Raw genomic sequence first — 16,320 nt, 5'->3', positions numbered from 1 at the left:
GCTGTGAGCTACGATGACAACACCCCACTCTACCCAGGGCAACAGAGTGAGCCTCTGCCTAAAAAAAAACAAAGTTCAAACATAGGGAGAAATTGAAAGAAAGAACTGTTCAGTAAACAATATTTCTACCACCTAGATCCTAGAATTAACATTTCTTATTTGCTTTATCACATATCTATCAATCTATCTCATATTTAAATAGTTTTCCAAGTTACAAATATCAGTACATTTCACATCCAAATCCTTCAAAAGCTTATTGACCGAAATTCAGTATATGCTTCCCCATTTCTCTTTTGGCCAGAGGAAGGCAAAATTTACATACAGTAAAATGCACAAATCTAAAGTCAGTACCCAGTTTAAAATTGCCTTGTCACCAAGGCTCTGGAGCCAGACTGCCTGGATTCAAATCCTGGTTCTGCTACTTGCTGTGTGATCTCCACAAGTTTCTTAACCTTTCTGTACCTCAGTTTCCTCTTAGAATTTTTGTCAGGATTAGAAGAATAACTAAAGTATGTAGATCAGTGGCACACACATGCTAAGTGCATTTTATATATCAGCTATATTATTATCATCATTACTGAAACAGAGATGTCATGAAGAGTGGGAGATGATCAGGATCACCTCCACCTTCCTTGGACCTGGTCTTTCTTCCATCAACTCCTACTGTGCTGCCTATTTCTACCCATCATTTGGTCCTGGCTGCTTTGTTTTGGTTACTCCTGCATTTGTGTCCTTTCATTCATTTATTTGTAAACATTTAGTAAGCATTTACTAATAAATGGGGCCCATTGCAGACTGTGAAGCACTTGAGGATCGGGTGTGCCTTATCCTCCTGTCTTTACTCTTTATAACAAGGCAGGTGACACTCCACTTCGATCCTTCCTCAGGGATTCAGCAGTCAGTGGTGAGGCTGCGATTTAATTTTTCCTTTTCCATCTAGCACAAGGGGCTAGGGGCGAGCAAGGGAATGGGAAAAGATGGGGATCAATTCTTTTCAGAGACCCAGCCATCTACCCCTTAAAACCCAGTCCTTTCCTCTTTCTCCAGTTCTTTTTTTGGGAGGAGGTAGAGTCTCATTATGTCACCCTTGGTAGAGTGCTGTGGCGTCACAGCTCACAGTAGCCTCAAACTCTTGGGCTTAAATGATTCTCTTGCCTCAGCCTCCCAAGTAGCTGGGACTATAGGCACCTGCCACAATGCCTGGTTATTTTTTCTGTTGCAGTTGTCATTGTTGTTTAGCTGGCCCAGGCTGGGTTTTAACCTGCCAACCTTGTGCATGTGGCCTGTGCCATAACCACTGTGATACAGGTGCTGAGGACCTTCTTCAGTTTTTGACCTCAGAGATGTGGACCAGCTCTCCCTCTAGTACCTATCTCTGGAGTGCATAAAAATGCAGACCATTTTGGAAACCTGGAGATCTGTGCTCTCATTACACAAGCTACCTTCCCTTCCTGGGTCTCCAGTTTCCCTCCCTGCTGAGCCAGAAGATCTTTAAGGCCCCCTGCAGTTCTACACCAGACAGTCCATTTCTCTAACCCAACTCTTTCCCCAGTTCAGAGAACCCAGGCATTCTGCTGCCTCACCCCAGCTCTGGGTAAACAGGAAGCTGGGTGAGGGGAGCAGGGGTGTGTGGAAAGTCCCAGCCAGGTGTGTGAGTCTACAGGGACCGGGCAGCCCCACCCCTGAGGTATGAAAGCCCCCTGCCCTGGCCCTGGTTCAGTCTCAATGGGGGCACTGTGTCTGGAGGGCAGGGGTGGGAGGCCCCAGGGGAGAGGCTCCCTCCTGCTGGCTGTGGCAGGAGCCACTTCCCTGGTGACTCTGTTGTTGGCAGTTCCTATCACTGTCCTGGCCGTGCTGACTTTAGTACCCCAGGATCAGGGAGGCCCGGTGAGTGGCTGCAACAGGCCCTGATGAAGGCTTCTATCTTGCCAATTGCTCACCTCCCTCTGGCTTTGTCTGTGTTCTTTTGCCTGGTCTGGCTCAGGGGTCCCTGGGGGAATATTTTGTCTCTTTGCTTACTCTTTTTCCATGTTCCTGTGAGGTTATATCTTGCTGTCTCCAAGCCCCTTCTGTCTCCTCTTTTCTCTACACTCAAAGATGTGTGCCTCGCTTGCTTTTCCTTTTAGGGAAATGTGTTTTGGGTATGATGCTAGTGAGAGAAACCCCCGGCCTGGAGCTTGGGTCCTCTTTGGGAGAGATGGTCCTAATATTAGCTGAATCTGAACTCTGGTTATTGTCACCTCACCCCAACAGGTAACAGAAACGGCTGACCTTGGGGCACAGGCCCAGCAAGGACAGGGTAAGAGTAGACCATCTCCTCTCCCTTGCTCCAGCCCCTTAGGGACTCCCAGATGCTTCCGTGTTCCCAGATATCCTCTTCCTTTAGGAATCCAGGCTCCCCATCCGTGGGTCTTGACACTTTGTCGTCTCAGGGGAGCATGCACAGGCGGCCAGCTTGAGCTCCTCAATCATGAACTCTGCCCCTTCCAGGATTTCGGGAGCTGCAGGAGGAGGAGCCAGAAACAGATCTTAGCCCCAGGCGGCCGGCTGCCCATCTCATAGGTAAGGATCTCACAGACCTGAGTAAGTGTTTCCATAATCTAGAAGTGCCAGTTCAGCTCTCCCAGGGTCCCTAGGCTCAGTTATTCCAGTGCTAGGCTTCCCACTGCTTCACCGCCTATCTCTCACCCCGAAGTGCCCACCCTTTCGCTCTTCCTCCCATCGTAGCTGCTTCTTCCCTCCTGAGCAGGCTAAACCCAGCCTGGATGTCCCCACCACAGCGCTCTCCAACCCATATTCAGGTGCCCTCAGCCCCTAACTACTACTCATCAGAGGGAGCGTGGTCACCCCTTCCTCCTGCCTGGCTCGGTTCCTGCAGGGGGCTAAAAACCGCCGCCCTCCTCGGGGTCCCGGGCCTGAATGGCTCCTTTGGGATCGGATTCCCTAAGAGCTCACCGGCCCCTTTCTCAGCAGGCGCTTGGATGAAGGGGCAGGGGCTAGGCTGGGAGGCGACGAAAGAAGAGGCGTTTCTGAGGAGCGGGACGCAGTTCTCGGACGCTGAGGGGCTGGCGCTGCCGCAGGACGGCCTCTATTACCTCTACTGTCACGTCGGCTACCGGGGCCGGGCGCCCCCTGCCGGGGGGGACGCCCGGGGCCGCTCGGTCACGCTGCGCAGCTCGCTGCACCGGGTGGGGGGCGCCTACGGGCCGGGCGCTCCCGAGCTGCTGCTGGAGGGCGCCGAAACCGTGACCCCGGTTTTGGACCCCGCCGGGAGGCAAGGGTACGGTCCCCTTTGGTACACCAGCGTGGGGTTCGGCGGCCTAGTGCGGCTCAGGAGGGGCGAGCGGGTGTATGTCAACATCAGTCGGCCCGATATGGTGGACTACAGGAGGGGGAAGACTTTCTTTGGGGCCGTGATGGTGGGGTGAAGGCCGCCCGCCTCTCTGGGAAGACGATTGCACGATGCGAGTGTGAGAATATTGGGGACCCAGACACCCAGGACCCCGCGGCAGTGAGGAAAATGTAGGAGAGTAGAAAGTGATTTTAAGCCTGATGAAAATAAAAAATGTAAAGCTTAAGGGCTGTCAATACAGACGCTGAGACAGTTGCTAACGTGTCTTAATTCAGGGTGGGTGCAAAGAAGTGGATTAAATATTCTCTGTATTTTTCTATTGCTGGGAAAAAAGCACAACACTAAGTATGGCCTTTGTTCCCAAGAATGTCAGTCTTTGTCCCTCCACCCTCTAACTCCCACCGCAGAACCACCAGGCCCCAGCATCAATTAGTCCAACTGGAGAGGCTAGAAGGAAGGGGATCTTCTCAAACCCTGAAACATCACCAGGCATCCTAATTCTTAGGCCACATGGTTCCCACCAAGAGAATTGCATTTTTTCCCTCTTGGGTCCTGCCCAACAAGGAGAGGGGTCATTACAGGGGAAGGCAAACTCCTCTCAGAAAGGCCCAGCCACAGGATAAACCGCTAATACCAGGAAGAATGATGAGGAATGAAGCAAAGGGGGCCCCAGTGTTTCTCCCTGCAGGAGCTCACGGGCTCAGAAAGGAGGGGGCTGAAGCAGAATGTAGGGGAGGAGATTGTAGTGACTGAAGATGCCGGGGAGGTCTGGGGAGGAGGAAAAACTGATAACACAAAGACCTCTCCAGGGCAGAATGGAAAATCCTCACCCTTTGTTCACACTTTAGGCCTTTCTTTTCCAAAGTGAGCATTGTTGAGTGTGGGCTCCTGGGGTGAATAGTCCTCTCCACCCTAGGACTGACCTTAGCCTCAGGCTGGAGAAGGCACAGAGGGACTTAAGGCCCTATCTAGGTCACTCTCATGGGTCACACCACCCCCACAGCACGCCACAAGGTTTTCCCCTGCCTGACACCCCAGTTTTGGAAGGGAAGTCTAATTTCTGAGCTCAGTGGGGATTGCCACTCTCTTGGGCTCCCTTTCCTTTCCTTTCCTTTCCTTTCTTTCTCTCTCTCTCTCTTTTTTTTTTTTTTAAGACAGTCTCACTTTGTTATCCTGGGGTTGAGTGCTGTGTCATCACAGCTCACAGCAACCTCAAACTCTTGGGCTCAAGCCATTCTCTTGCCTCAGCCTCCTGAGTAGCTGGGATTACAGGTGCCCACCACAACATCTGGCTATTTCTTTTTCTTTTTTTCTTTTTTTTTGCAGTTTTTGGCTGGGGTTGGGTTTGAACCTGCCACCTCCGGCATATGAGGCTGGCGCCCTACTTTTTTGAGTCATAGGTGCCGTGCAATGTACAGCTATTTTTAGAGACAGAGTCTGGCTCTGGCTCAGGCTGGTCTTGAACCTGTGAGCTCAGGCAATCCACCCACCTTAGCCTCGCACAGTGCTAGGATTACAGGCATAAGTCACCGTGCTCAGCCCCTTGGGCTCAAATTCTTACTACATACTTTTGTGTACAGAAGAGACTTCGGGAAGGGGGGTCTTTTCTCTTTCCAGTTCATCTGCTTCACACACCCCCCCCCCCCGCATTCTCCATAAAGACCAGTGAGACCAAGCTGGCATATGAGCCTCTCACCCACATCTTATTCCTTATGCTTTGTCTTCAGGTTCTTCAGTTTCACCCACTGAGTGAATGCAAGGGGACAGAGCAGCTGAGGGTGGATAAAACAAGGAAGCCAGAACTTACTGAGTGCCACTTGAGGTGCCAGGTGCACTGATAGAAGTTAGGTCTTCTGTTCTCAGTGCCACATGTGCAATGGGTGTTCTCATCTCCAGTTGGTAGATGAGAGTTAAGTGACTGGTTCAGGCTGCACAGTTAGGACAGGGTGATTTGGAGCCTAGACACTTCAATCTCTGGAAGTCCCTTGGCTGTGATTCAGGTACCTGAGAATGTGGCTCCTCCCCAGCTCACTCTGGCTGCAACAGCCAGTGGGGAATCTCACCTGAGCTTCAGGACTTTCCCAGCAGGAATTGGAATTCCCAGGGCTGGAAATTCCCATACCCCGAGGGACAGATAATTAGGCTCCAGTTTCCCAGAGGAGGAGGTATATTCCTCTGGGCTTTGCTTATGTAGGGTCTCCCGGCCCCTAGGAGTCTAAGGGAAGGGACTTCAGTCTTAGGCATCTTAAGCCCTTTGAAGAGAGGGCTTCAGGGAACTGCTTCCCACCCCTAAGGAGAGGCAGATGCAGAATCTATTCCAGAAAAGAGAGACCACATTTCTTTTCTAAGCAAACTTTTATTTCTCGCCACTGACCAGTAGGACGATTACAGACATGACTCCCGTGGGGAGTAAAGGCTCAGTGATGTAGTGACAGTTGGTCACCAAATCAGCAGTATTTAGACAACTTGATCAGATAAATATGTTTTTAAAACATAAGCAACAGGAGGCACAGAGGCCAAGAAGCCAGGTGAGAACAGCAGATAGTTCAGCTCCGTTTTCATAGAAAACATTTCTGAACTAAGGCAGCTCCTGCTTGGGTCTCCCAGGATACTCTGACCTCCCAAATAAATACATTCATCAGTAAATAAATAAATAATAAATAAATAATAAATAATCACAAGTGCAAATATAAATAGAGGGAGCTGGCCCCAAGTGGAGGTCTGGACTCTGTCTCAGAGAGGAGTCTGGAAATATCTGAAGAGAGAAAGGCTTAAGGTCCACTCATGTCAAGTTCTGGGGTGAGGTCTTCTCAAGAGATGCTCAAAAGTGTTCTGGCCAGAATAAAAGGCTCCCTGGTTTCCAAATTCTAAATGTCTAAGGTTGAATTCAGGGGTCAAATTCTTAGGCTTTTAGTGAGTTCTGGAAGCCCTAGTTTGAATTCTTGGTGGTGGCCAGTGCTTCATTGTCCAGGCCACACATCCCTGCATCCTAGATTTCTTGAAGTCAGACCCTGAGCCCTTAATTACCTTTCTATGCCAGAAGAGGATGAAGGGACTCTAAAGGAGCAGATAATAAAGAGATTGGACAGGGTCAGGGATGGATGGACATCTGTCTCCCTCACAGGGCAATAATCCCAAAGTAGACCTGCCCGGACTCAGCAAAGTCAAGATAGTCAGGTCGATTGATCTCGGCACTGAGTCGATCACCCTTCTCCAGCTGGAAGACCCCTCCCAGGTAGATGGGCTCATACCAGGGCTTGGCCTCAGCCTCCTCCAGAGTCTCCCTCTGGCAGGGGCTCTTGATGGCAGAGAGGAGGTTGACCTTGTCCTGGTAGGAGACAGCAAAGCGGCGGATGGTGTGAGTGAGGAGCACATGGGTAGAAGGGCAGTCTTGGCCTTTGAAGAGGACCTGGGAGTAGATGAGGTACAGCCCGTCTGATGGAACCACCAGCTGGTTGTCTGTCAGCTTCACACCATTGGCCAGGAGGGCATTGGCACGCTGGCTTAGCCACTGCAGCTGCCCTTCAGCTTGGGGGTTTGCTGGAGAGAGGGAGAGATGAGTCAGTGTGGCCCCATCAGTTCACTCTCCACATCCTGGCCCTTGAATTCTGCCCACCCTTACATCCGGTTCCTCTCCCCTCTGTCTGTCTTCCCACATCCCATCTGGCCATGAGGTTCTGAGTATCACTCATAAGGCCTGTGCTGTTCCTTTACCCTCCCCTTGAGCTTAGTGAGTCCTTCTTACACTGTCTCCAAGGTCTATCTACCCTTGTCCTGAGTTCAGCACCCAAATCTTATTCTTCCAAGTCCCAAGACATGTCCTCAGAGCTCTTACCTACAACATGGGCTACAGGCTTGTCACTTGGGGTTCGGGAGGATGATCCTGAAGAGAAAAGAGGAAAGAAAAAGCTAAGACTCTCACATTCCCTAGAAAATATCCCTGTAATTTGACTTACATTCCTCCTTCCTCTAAATTAAAACTCTAAATTTCCCTCATTGGTTCCATTCCAGTACTAACCTCTTTCCCCAACCCAAACCCAGAATCAGGAGATACTTACTGAGTGTCTGGGCCAGAGGATTGGCATTGATTAGATGGAAGACACTGGGGAGCTATTGGGAAGAAGAAGAATTAGTGTTAGAGAAAGTCACTCCCAAAGGAGGAATAGCTGGCTCTTATTTGGTTTGCATTCCTGCTCAGATGTGTCTGTTTTTCTCTCTCCATTCAGCCATTTGTTCATCCATTCATGCATTCAATAACTCTTTCATTAAGTGCCTTGCACATGCCAGACATCTTATCTTCATCTTTCCTTATCTCTCTTTCCCTCATCACTCTCCTTATTTCACATCTCTTTCTGTATCACCATCTTCCTTCATATTACTTACGTTATGTCCCATCTCTCTGCTCATACCCACATCACTCTCCCCATCTCTCTCTCTCTTCTCTCTATGTATTTGTATATGTGTATGTACACATATATATCTGCTCTCTCATTCATTCATTCACTCATTAAAATTTAATTTAGCGAGCATCTTCCACGTGCCAGACATCCTATCTCTCCATCTTTCTCTCTCTCTCCACCCCCATCTCTCTCCACATTACTTTCTCCCTTTCCATCATTCTCTATGTTTTTCCTCCCATCCCTTCCCATCAGCAAGCACACCCCTTTCATCCACCCCTTCTCTCTACTTCTTTTTCTCCCCCCACTTCTCTCTGCACAGAAGAGTAGATGAAGGCTGTTGAAGCACTCACCTCTTCCCTCTGGGGGCCGATCACCCCGAAGTGCAGGAGGCAGAAGAGCATGGTAGCTCCTGCCACGAGCAGGAAGGAGAACAAGCTGAGGCACAAGCAGCGCCTGGAGCCCTGGGGCCCCCCTGCCTTCTTGGGAAGCTCCTCTTCGGCCACCTCCACGTCCCGGATCATGCTCTCGGTGCTCATGGTGTCCTTTTCAGAGGGAGATGGTACAGCCCTGGGCAGTGCGTGTGGGAGGGCAAGAGTGTGAGTGGCTGTTTCTCTGGGGCTATGGCTTCTGAGGGTTATTTTCAGGGAGGGTCTGGAGTTGCTTCTCTCCCTCCTGCCTGGGCCCCTGATGTCCTCGCTGAGAAGCTTCTGCTGGCTGGGTGTGCAGACAGCTGCCTTTATATGCTACAAGAGAAGGGCGGGGTAGGGTGCTGGGGAAAACTTCCTTGGTGGAGAAACCCATGAGCTCATCTGAGGAAGCGGTAGTGGGCTCTACACCTTCTGTTTCAGTTTCTTCTCCATCGCGGGGGTGGGGATTTGGAAAGTTGGGGACACCCAGGCATCAAGGATACTCCCCACCCTCCCCACTCGGATTCGGAGGCCAGCTTTCTGGGCCAGTTACCCATGTGTGGGGAGGACCGTGGAAGCTGGGCCCTGTTCTCCCTGCCCTCTATTGTCTCAATTTCTTTTGGGGACCAGATCTGTGGGCTGTGTTCCTCTGATTTCCAGACAGGACTCACATGGGGCTAGAACTAGAAACAGGAGGGACTTTAGAAAGTGAGCCCTTGAAGCAGAGAAAATAAAGTGTGAGGAGTGTGGGCTGTGGGTGGAAGCTGTGCTGGGTCCTGAACCCTGTGTCTTGCGGGGAAAGGGGGGAGGAGGGCAAGGCCGCCTGACACTGGGGTCATGCCCAAGGTCTCTGGAAGGGCCAGCCAGGGGTAGCAGAGACAGCCTGGGACAGCCCTGGGGAAGAAATCAGCCCTGGGAATGCACAGACCCCACTGGGGTAGGCCTTCTCCTTTCATTCTGACCTGGAACTCACACTCTGCTTTCAGTCTTACTTTCCAGGGAACTCTGAGGTCCCTGATGTTTTGTCAAATCCTTACTTCTCAGAGCCTTCATGTGTGGCCATGTCTCCTCAAATGCACCCTGAATTCCAATCTCCTAATCCTGGAGCCTCTTCTACTCCTCAGAGCCCTCTTCATGTCATGTCTTCCATGAGGGTCCTTATACTCCACTCCCATAGTCCTTGAGGACTATTCCCCAACCCTTTGCTGTGGTCTTCTCTCTAGAGGTTTCCCATAACCTCCATTCCTCAGAGCCTCAGACCCTGGACCCCCAGCCCTCCAGACCCTGGAACCCCACGTTTCCTTTGTCTTCTCAGCTTATCCTTCAGATCCCTTCAGTAGTCTGGCCATTCTGCCCCCATGAGTCTCAGAGCTCCTTGCCCCTTTCTTGTTCTTCTGACCACAGCTCTTGTCTTCTCCAAGGCCTTTGTCTCTCCCTCCAGCCCTTTCCAGAGACTGGGAAATTTTCTCCTCCCAGACAGACAGACATAAGCAGACAGCATTTGAGAGAAAAAAGGTTTATTTGGCTTTATCAAGGGTGTGAATGTCTCCATGTGGGTGTCTGGTCGTGCAGCTGGCTCTCAGAGCCCTTCACTGCCTTCTAGAGCCCCATGGTCCCTCACATCTACCTTTTTCTTCTCTCAGTCAGCCTCGTGCCGATGCCCTCTCACTCTTCATCTTGCAGGCCTGTTTCTTTCTCTCTTTGAATGTCTATTATTCCCCTTTCTCCGTTCTCCATAAATAAATAATTTAGTTTCCCCCTTCATAAATATTCCCCCCAACCCTCCCCCCATGTGCCTGCTCCTCCTCCCGTCCAGGTCTAGGGCCCTCACTGGTAGGACTAATAGCTCTGGGTTGGGAATTTCTAGGCAGCCTTGAAATCCTCAGTTGAACATCCGGGGTGGGGTGGGTCAGGGAGGTGTGGTTCCCTGGGGTGCCTAGAATTCTTTCTTTGAAAGCTCCAGGTGATTTGAATGGGGAAGACTTGAGACTGTTGAAATGATCAAAGGAGAGGTGGTGGTGACCCCTGAAACAGTCAGAATGGAGGCAAAATGGGGAGAAGGCGTTGAAACCAATTATTTTTTCTTTCTGAGTTTTCCCAAATTCTATACAGCAAAGGCTCCAAAGAAGACACTACTGGGGGTGAGGAATAGGTGGGAGATGCCAACTGTGTGAGTGGACAGCTGGTCTCCCTGGGTGAGCAGGAATGCAGCCCCATGGTACATCGAGTGCAGCCAAGGTCCCTGGGCCCCTGGGCACATGGTCTTCTGGGAGGTGACAAGAGGAATCTGGAAGGAATACCGGGAGGAGAAGAGCCGGATCTCGTGGGCCAGGTACAAAGAGCTGAGGGTGGCTTCAGGGGGGCAGGCTTGTCCATAGAAGACCACCTGAGAATAGATGAAGTAGACACCACTGGCAGGGACCAGGAGGGAATTGTTGCTCAAAGAGAAGCCATTTTGGAGGAAGGCGTAGTCTATGTTTGCTTTCCAGTGTAGTGAGTCTTGCTTGCTGGGGTCTCCTAGGAAGAGCCATAGAGGGTGAGGGTGGGGTCAAAGGTCTGGGTCAGAGGTCTCAATCCCTGAGGAAACAGGCACTGGCTGCCTGAGTTCCTGGGGGATGGTTAGGGGAGAGGTAAGAGTGGGCTGCCTCTGTTTGGGGTTGGGGGAAGTTGGAGTGCATGCCTGGGCCCCTAAACTGAGGGTAGAAGGAGAGCTGGGGGTTACATGTCTGGGAGGTCATGTGAATGTTTACCAATGAGGTGAGCAGCAGGTTTGAGGGTGCTGGGGGTGAAATGCTTCTGGAGCTGCTGATGGGCAGTCTGGGCAGCTGAAGGTGTGAGGCCAACACCAGGGAGCCCCTAGGATAGAAGAGAGTTGTGGGGAGCTCTAGAGCTCAAGGTTTGGCTGGGCCACCCTGGCATCCCCCATTCTCCTGCTGCCTCACCTGGGTCCCAGGCAACAGGGCCAGCAGCAGCCCCAGAAGGAGGAGGCGGAGGGGGGTGCCATGCACCCTTGGGAGGTAGAGATGTCCAGGTGGTGTCATGGGGAGAGAACCTGCAGGGAGAGAGGCAGTGAGTGGGGCGGGGCACGCTGTAGAAGTCAGAACTCCTGCCGTGGAGACAGCCACCCAGAGAGATGGGGCAACACAGAAGAGGACACGATGCAGACAGGGAAACCCCGAGGTGAATAGAGGGACACAGAAAGAGAGACAGGAGGGAACAGAGAGGGACTGTGGCAGAAACAGAGAATATGTGAGAGAGACAGAAAGAGACTGACAGATGGAGAGCCAGAGACAGGGGAGCATATCAAAACCAAACCCACCAAGGCCCAGGCCCAGGCAGGCCAGGGATCCAGGCAGCAGGCACAGAAAAGGCAGGGACCCAGACTGAGGGCAAGACACCTCAGTTTAGCAGTCTGAGCCACAAGCAGCCCAAGGAGATGGGTCAGGAGAATCTCACCTGCTGTGTGGGCCCTCTGGACCCGGACGCTTGGCTCCCTTTATAGAGGAAGCGGCAGTGGCAGCGTGGCAGGCAGCGGGCGGGTTCTAGGTCGGGGCTGGGGCTTGGGGAAGCCCCCAGGGCTTAGAAGATGGTGCTGTTTCAGCCGAAGGCAGGAAAGGCTGAGGCCTAGGAGAGAACCACAGGTTTGGGGGTCAGGTGACTGAGTTCTGGGAAAGGGAGTGGGGTCAGAAGAACCATGAGCTGGGAGGGCCAGGGAGTGGGGTCAGAGCAACCATGAGCTGGGAGGGCCAGGGAGTGGGGTCAGGCTTAGGCGTTCCAGAGAAAAGACAGTCAATTCGGAGAGGAAGAGGCTGAGTGAGTGGATGGGTGTGGGCTGGAGGTCTGGTTCCCTGAAGATCAATCACATAACACCTCTGTCTCTGCACCCTTGACTGATTATAGGCTTCTCTCTTTGCCCATTTCCTTCTCTTGTACCCCTGTCCTTGTCCCAAATGACTCAAGGCACGCTTGTCCCAGTATGTGTACTTTCTAGCTCATTTGGCAGGTTTCTTATCAAGAAGTTCCTTTAAACACCCCTTTGCCTAAACATCCTGGTGTGCACATTTTCCTGGTGAAAAAACTATATATATGTATGTATACATATATTTTTTGGGGGGGGGGAGATGGGAGTGTCATTATATCACCCAGGATGGTCTGGTACTCTGGGCTCAAGCAATCCTCCTGCTTCAGCCTTCCAAGTAGCTGGGATTATAGACGAGTGCCACCACACCTGGCTTGATGAAAATATTAACGGAGCCCCATTCCGCTTTTGAAGTGTCCTGGTTTGGAAGATAAACTTTTTGGTCCTCTTACCCAGAGATGATGCCATGTACTCGTGTTTGATGAGGCCTCATCCCACTTCCAAAGGATGACCTCTACCTCATCCTGACCTAAAGTGGCTCTCACAGATTTATTTATTTTTATTTTTATTTCTTTTTGAGACAGAATCTCTTTCTGTTGCCTGGGCTAGAGTGCCATGGTGTCAGCCTAGCTCATGGCAACCTCAAACTCCTGGGTTCAAGTGATCCTTTTTCCTCAGCCTCCCAAGTAGCTGGGACTACAGCCATCTGGCACCACGCTCGGTAGTAGCGATGGAGTCTGGCTTTTGCTCAGGCTGGTCTTGAACTTCTGAGCTCAAGGGCTCCTCCTTCCTGAGCCTCCCAAAGTGCTAAGATTACGGGTATGAGCCACTGTGCCCAGCCCCCCACAGATTTTATACAGGCAGTCCCTACATTATCAACAAGATAAATTCTGTAGATTTGTTCTTAAGTTGAATCTTTATGTAAGTTGGAACTGGTACATTTACCTATTCCTATAACAGCCTCTGTTTGTAAGTGTGAGTTGTATGTCATTTGGATGTTTGTAATTTGCAGACTGCCTGGAACCCCAAATAAGCATACACTCTAGGATCAATGTAGCAGACAGCTTCTAAGCTTTCTATAGTGGAAGCTTTAGAATTCCACACAGAAGGGATTTAAGGTTGGTGACCCACGGTGGGGTGGGGACAGGTAAGGGACTTATCTAGAAGCTGCATTTGCAGAGCCAATCTACGGATTTAAAATTGTTCAGAACTTACATGTGTAATTCTAGCACTTTAGAAGGCCAAGGTGGGGGGATTGCTTGAGGCCAGGAGTTTGAGACTAGTTTAGGCATCATAGTAAAACCCCATCTCTATAAAAAATAGAAAAATTAGCTGGGCATGGTGGCACATACCTGTAATCCTAACCACTTGGGAGTCTGAGGCAGGAGGGTTTCTTGAGCCCTGGAGTTAAAGGCTGTAGTAGGGAGCTATCGTCACGTTATTGCCCTTTAGCCTGGATGACAGAGCAAGATCTTGTCTCTACAGCCAGGCATTGTGCAGTGGCTCATGCCTGTAATCCTAGCTTTCTGGTAGGCCAAGGCAGGTGAATTGCCTGGGCTCAGGAGTCTGAAACCAGCCTGAGTAAGAGCAAGACCTTGTCTCTACTAAAAATAGAAAAAAAAAAACAAACCCTAAACTAGCTGGGCATTGTGGTGGGTGCCTGTAGTCCCAGCTACTTGGGAGGCTGAAGCAAGACCCCAGGAGTCTGAGGTTGCTGTGAGCTATGAGGCCACAGCACTCTACCAGGGGGGGACAAAGAGACTGTCTTAAACAAAAATCCTGTGGCTCAAGTGGCTAAGGTGCCAGCCACATACACCTAAGGTGGCAGGTTTGAATCCAGCCTGGGCCGCCAAAACAATAATGACGGCTGCAACCAAAAAATAGCCAGGCGATGTGGCAGGTGTCTGTGGTCCCAGCTACTTGGGAGGCTGAAGCAGGAGAATTGCTTGAGCCCAGGAGTTGGAGGTTGCTGTGAGCTGTGATGCCACAGCACTCCACCCAGGGGGATAGCTTGAGGCTCTGTCTCAAAACAAACGAACAAACAAACAAACAAAAATCCCTAAAAACATGGCTCAGCATCTGTAGCTCAGCGTCTAGGGCACCAGTCACATACACCAGAGTGGGTTTGAATCCAGCCTGGGCCTGCCAAACAACCATGAAATAGCTGGATGCTGTGGCGGATGCCTATAGTCCCAGCTACTTGGGAAGCTGAGGCAAGAGAATCACTTAAGCTTAAGCCCAAGAGCTTGAGGTTGCTGTGAGCTGTGACAACACAGCACTCTACCGAGTATGCCATGTGAGACTCTGTCTCAAAAAAAAAAAAAAACAAAACCCTAAAAACAAATCCGCCCCCCCTCCCGTAAAATAAAATGGTTCTTTTAAATTGATGTATAACATAGGTACAGTGAGGTTCATACCTCTTAAGTATTCAGCTGGTGGATTTTCTATGTAGCCACCACCAAGCTCCACAGGTTAGGTCCCCAGAAGGTTCCCTAATGCCCCCTCCTTGGCAATACCCTCCAAAGATAACCAAGTCCCTCTGTCACCAAAGATTAGTTCTTCTTGCTTTTGAACATCATATAAATGAAATCACACAGAATGTACTTATTTGTTTGGCTTCTTTCAGTCAACATTATGTTTGTGAGATCGCCCATGTGGCTGCATGTATCTCAATAGTGTTTTTTAAAACTGTGATGTACTACTCTCTTGTGTGAACATACTCTAATGCATTCTTCTGTTGATGGGCATTTGGTTTGTTACTAGTTTTTGGCTAATATGAAAAATCTCAATAGGAGCATTCTTATATAGGAGACAATTTTTGCATCGCTTGCAAGTTATAAGATTTAAAAAAAAAAGAAAGTTTCTAAATATTTTGTTCACTTTTTGTAAGTTTGAGATAATACCAACTGGCTACCTTAAGTGTTATTATTACAGCTATGATACTGTGATGTCACTTGGAGGATATGAGGGGCTGGCCCTAGGGCTGGTGGTGACCAGAGCTGAAGCCCACTGTTGCACAGGGCACACCAATGCTCTCCTTAGGTACGAGGTTCCTGAGCAGTCTTGGTGTTCTGAGGCAAGTAAATAACATTCCAAGTGTGTATGAGCTATTTGTCCTGTTTTCCTCCCTTACTCGAGTTCCTGCAACTTTGCCTTTTATACTTTTCTAGTCTTAGCTCTTATTTCTTTTTGTTCTGTAGGAACAGAGAAGGGTGATCCCTTTTCTCACCCATCTTAAAGATCATAGCCCACAATTCTAACAAAAGTCAGGTTAACTAGAAAAGCATAACAAATTTATTTAATCAAAGTTTTACATGTCATGGGAAGAAGGCCTCAGGAAAACTATTTTTTTATGCTTAGATTTGATGAAGAATGAATAGCAGTGCAATATAGGCGAAACGCCTATATGCCTCTGGCCAAAAAAACCAGAGAGACAGCAGTGAAAGGACTTTGGGCAAGCATACTTGTGAGAAACTGAGGCAGAATCCCATATGGCCAGGTTGGTTGCGAGCCTAACATGACCAAGGCTCTGGCTGGAATAGCATTTCCAGAGATGTCCAGACTGCGTTAAGGAATTAAGGTTGACTTTATACGGCCAATAAAAAAGCCCTTTGGAAAACTGGCCAGATACCCATCAGTAACCTTTCCTGATCTGTGGTGTAATGAAGGTTGCTTGCTAATGGGTCCGGGAATGGAAATGTGCAGGGTGGGGGGGGGACCTCAAGAGGAGAGGAATTTACCCAATGCATACAGGTATCTAAGGGCACAGATGAAACCTGGGCTTGTGAAAGGCCTTTGAGAAGTCCAGCCTGAAAATTCCTTATAAAAGGTCCAGCAACCCCCCCCCCCCGACTTAAGGCCTACATGGGAGCGGAGGTTTGCACACAAATCCCTATATGCCCTAAGAAGTTTCTTTATGCCTTGTTTAAAGATCTGAAGTAACAGCCTCCAAATGGCAAGGCCAGCAAGGGCAGGTATTCAATCTACTTTGTTTTTCCATAGCCTCAGGCTTCGTCAGATAAGAACAAAGAAGTAATGGCTGACAACATGTTCTCCATTAAGTTATGTTAAACTGGGTTATGTTGAAAGAATTATGGTTAAAGGTGTGTGTTGGGTGGATTATCAGATTACTAGGGAGGAGCTACTCATGAGGTACTCACAAGATGTTTAAATGGATTAATAAAGTCATTGATGTCCAATGCGCATGTGCAGAGATGTTCAGTGCACATGTGTAGAGGGATTGTAATGAATATTAGTAAGTTCATTGCCGTATAGTGTGCATGTACAAATTTTTTTTTTTTT

General features: G+C 49.8%; 4 protein-coding genes across 6 annotated transcripts in view; 1 reads left to right on the top strand and 3 right to left on the bottom strand.

The window, feature by feature from the left end:
* Window positions 1-2,322, bottom strand: part of LST1 (leukocyte specific transcript 1) — a 6,726-nt gene extending 4,404 nt beyond the window's left edge. The window contains exon 1 of the mRNA XM_023512946.1: window positions 2,272-2,322. The gene's annotated coding sequence lies outside the window, so the exon portion shown is untranslated. The remainder of the gene's footprint in view (window positions 1-2,271) is intronic.
* On the top strand, window positions 1,690-3,592 carry LTB (lymphotoxin beta). 3 transcript variants are annotated; one of them, XM_003789000.3, is made up of 4 exons: window positions 1,690-1,887; window positions 2,254-2,299; window positions 2,491-2,562; window positions 2,974-3,592. In XM_003789000.3, the coding sequence occupies exons 1-4, from the start codon at window positions 1,690-1,692 to the stop codon at window positions 3,426-3,428; spliced, it is 771 nt and encodes a 256-aa protein (XP_003789048.2). In that variant the 3' UTR covers window positions 3,429-3,592. The 3 variants fall into 3 exon arrangements, with proteins under 3 accessions (XP_003789048.2, XP_023368712.1, XP_023368713.1); XM_023512944.1 differs by having other exon boundaries at window positions 1,725-1,887; window positions 2,971-3,592; XM_023512945.1 differs by lacking the exons at window positions 2,254-2,299; window positions 2,974-3,592 and having other exon boundaries at window positions 1,725-1,887.
* Window positions 3,593-6,448: 2,856 nt separating this feature from the next.
* TNF (tumor necrosis factor) lies at window positions 6,449-8,288 on the bottom strand. Its single transcript, XM_003788999.3, has 4 exons — window positions 8,103-8,288; window positions 7,411-7,462; window positions 7,188-7,235; window positions 6,449-6,892 (listed from the first exon to the last, which is right to left on the bottom strand). Exons 1-4 carry the CDS (start codon window positions 8,286-8,288, stop codon window positions 6,471-6,473), a joined length of 708 nt encoding a protein of 235 aa, XP_003789047.1. The 3' UTR covers window positions 6,449-6,470.
* Window positions 8,289-10,263: 1,975 nt separating this feature from the next.
* Window positions 10,264-11,200, bottom strand: LTA (lymphotoxin alpha). The gene is made up of 3 exons (XM_003788998.1): window positions 11,102-11,200; window positions 10,910-11,015; window positions 10,264-10,676 (listed from the first exon to the last, which is right to left on the bottom strand). Exons 1-3 carry the CDS (start codon window positions 11,198-11,200, stop codon window positions 10,264-10,266), a joined length of 618 nt encoding a protein of 205 aa, XP_003789046.1.
* Window positions 11,201-16,320: the final 5,120 nt, after the last annotated feature.

This window comes from Otolemur garnettii, unplaced genomic scaffold, assembly GCF_000181295.1.
Source record: "Otolemur garnettii isolate 467f Iridium unplaced genomic scaffold, OtoGar3 scaffold00031, whole genome shotgun sequence".
NCBI classification, from domain to species: Eukaryota; Metazoa; Chordata; class Mammalia; order Primates; family Galagidae; genus Otolemur; species Otolemur garnettii.
This window is presented reverse-complemented; position numbering and strand designations above follow the sequence as displayed.

What these genes read in the sequence shown, in the direction of transcription:
- LTB (XM_003789000.3), top strand. Translation starts at nt 1,690, where the DNA reads ATGAAAGCCCCCTGCCCTGGCCCTGGTTCAGTCTCAATGGGGGCACTG. An exon ending in CCCAGGATCAGGGAGGCCCG is followed by an intron (nt 1,888 to 2,253) that starts GTGAGTGGCTGC and finishes TCACCCCAACAG; the next exon opens with GTAACAGAAACGGCTGACCT. An exon ending in ACAGGCCCAGCAAGGACAGG is followed by an intron (nt 2,300 to 2,490) that starts GTAAGAGTAGAC and finishes TGCCCCTTCCAG; the next exon opens with GATTTCGGGAGCTGCAGGAG.
- LTA (XM_003788998.1), bottom strand. Translation starts at nt 11,200, where the DNA reads ATGACACCACCTGGACATCTCTACCTCCCAAGGGTGCATGGCACCCCC. An exon ending in CCCTGTTGCCTGGGACCCAG is followed by an intron (nt 11,016 to 11,101) that starts GTGAGGCAGCAG and finishes CTTCTATCCTAG; the next exon opens with GGGCTCCCTGGTGTTGGCCT. An exon ending in ACCTGCTGCTCACCTCATTG is followed by an intron (nt 10,677 to 10,909) that starts GTAAACATTCAC and finishes GGCTCTTCCTAG; the next exon opens with GAGACCCCAGCAAGCAAGAC.
- TNF (XM_003788999.3), bottom strand. Translation starts at nt 8,288, where the DNA reads ATGAGCACCGAGAGCATGATCCGGGACGTGGAGGTGGCCGAAGAGGAG. An exon ending in TCGGCCCCCAGAGGGAAGAG is followed by an intron (nt 7,463 to 8,102) that starts GTGAGTGCTTCA and finishes TCTTCCCAATAG; the next exon opens with CTCCCCAGTGTCTTCCATCT. An exon ending in TCCTCTGGCCCAGACACTCA is followed by an intron (nt 7,236 to 7,410) that starts GTAAGTATCTCC and finishes TTTTCTCTTCAG; the next exon opens with GATCATCCTCCCGAACCCCA.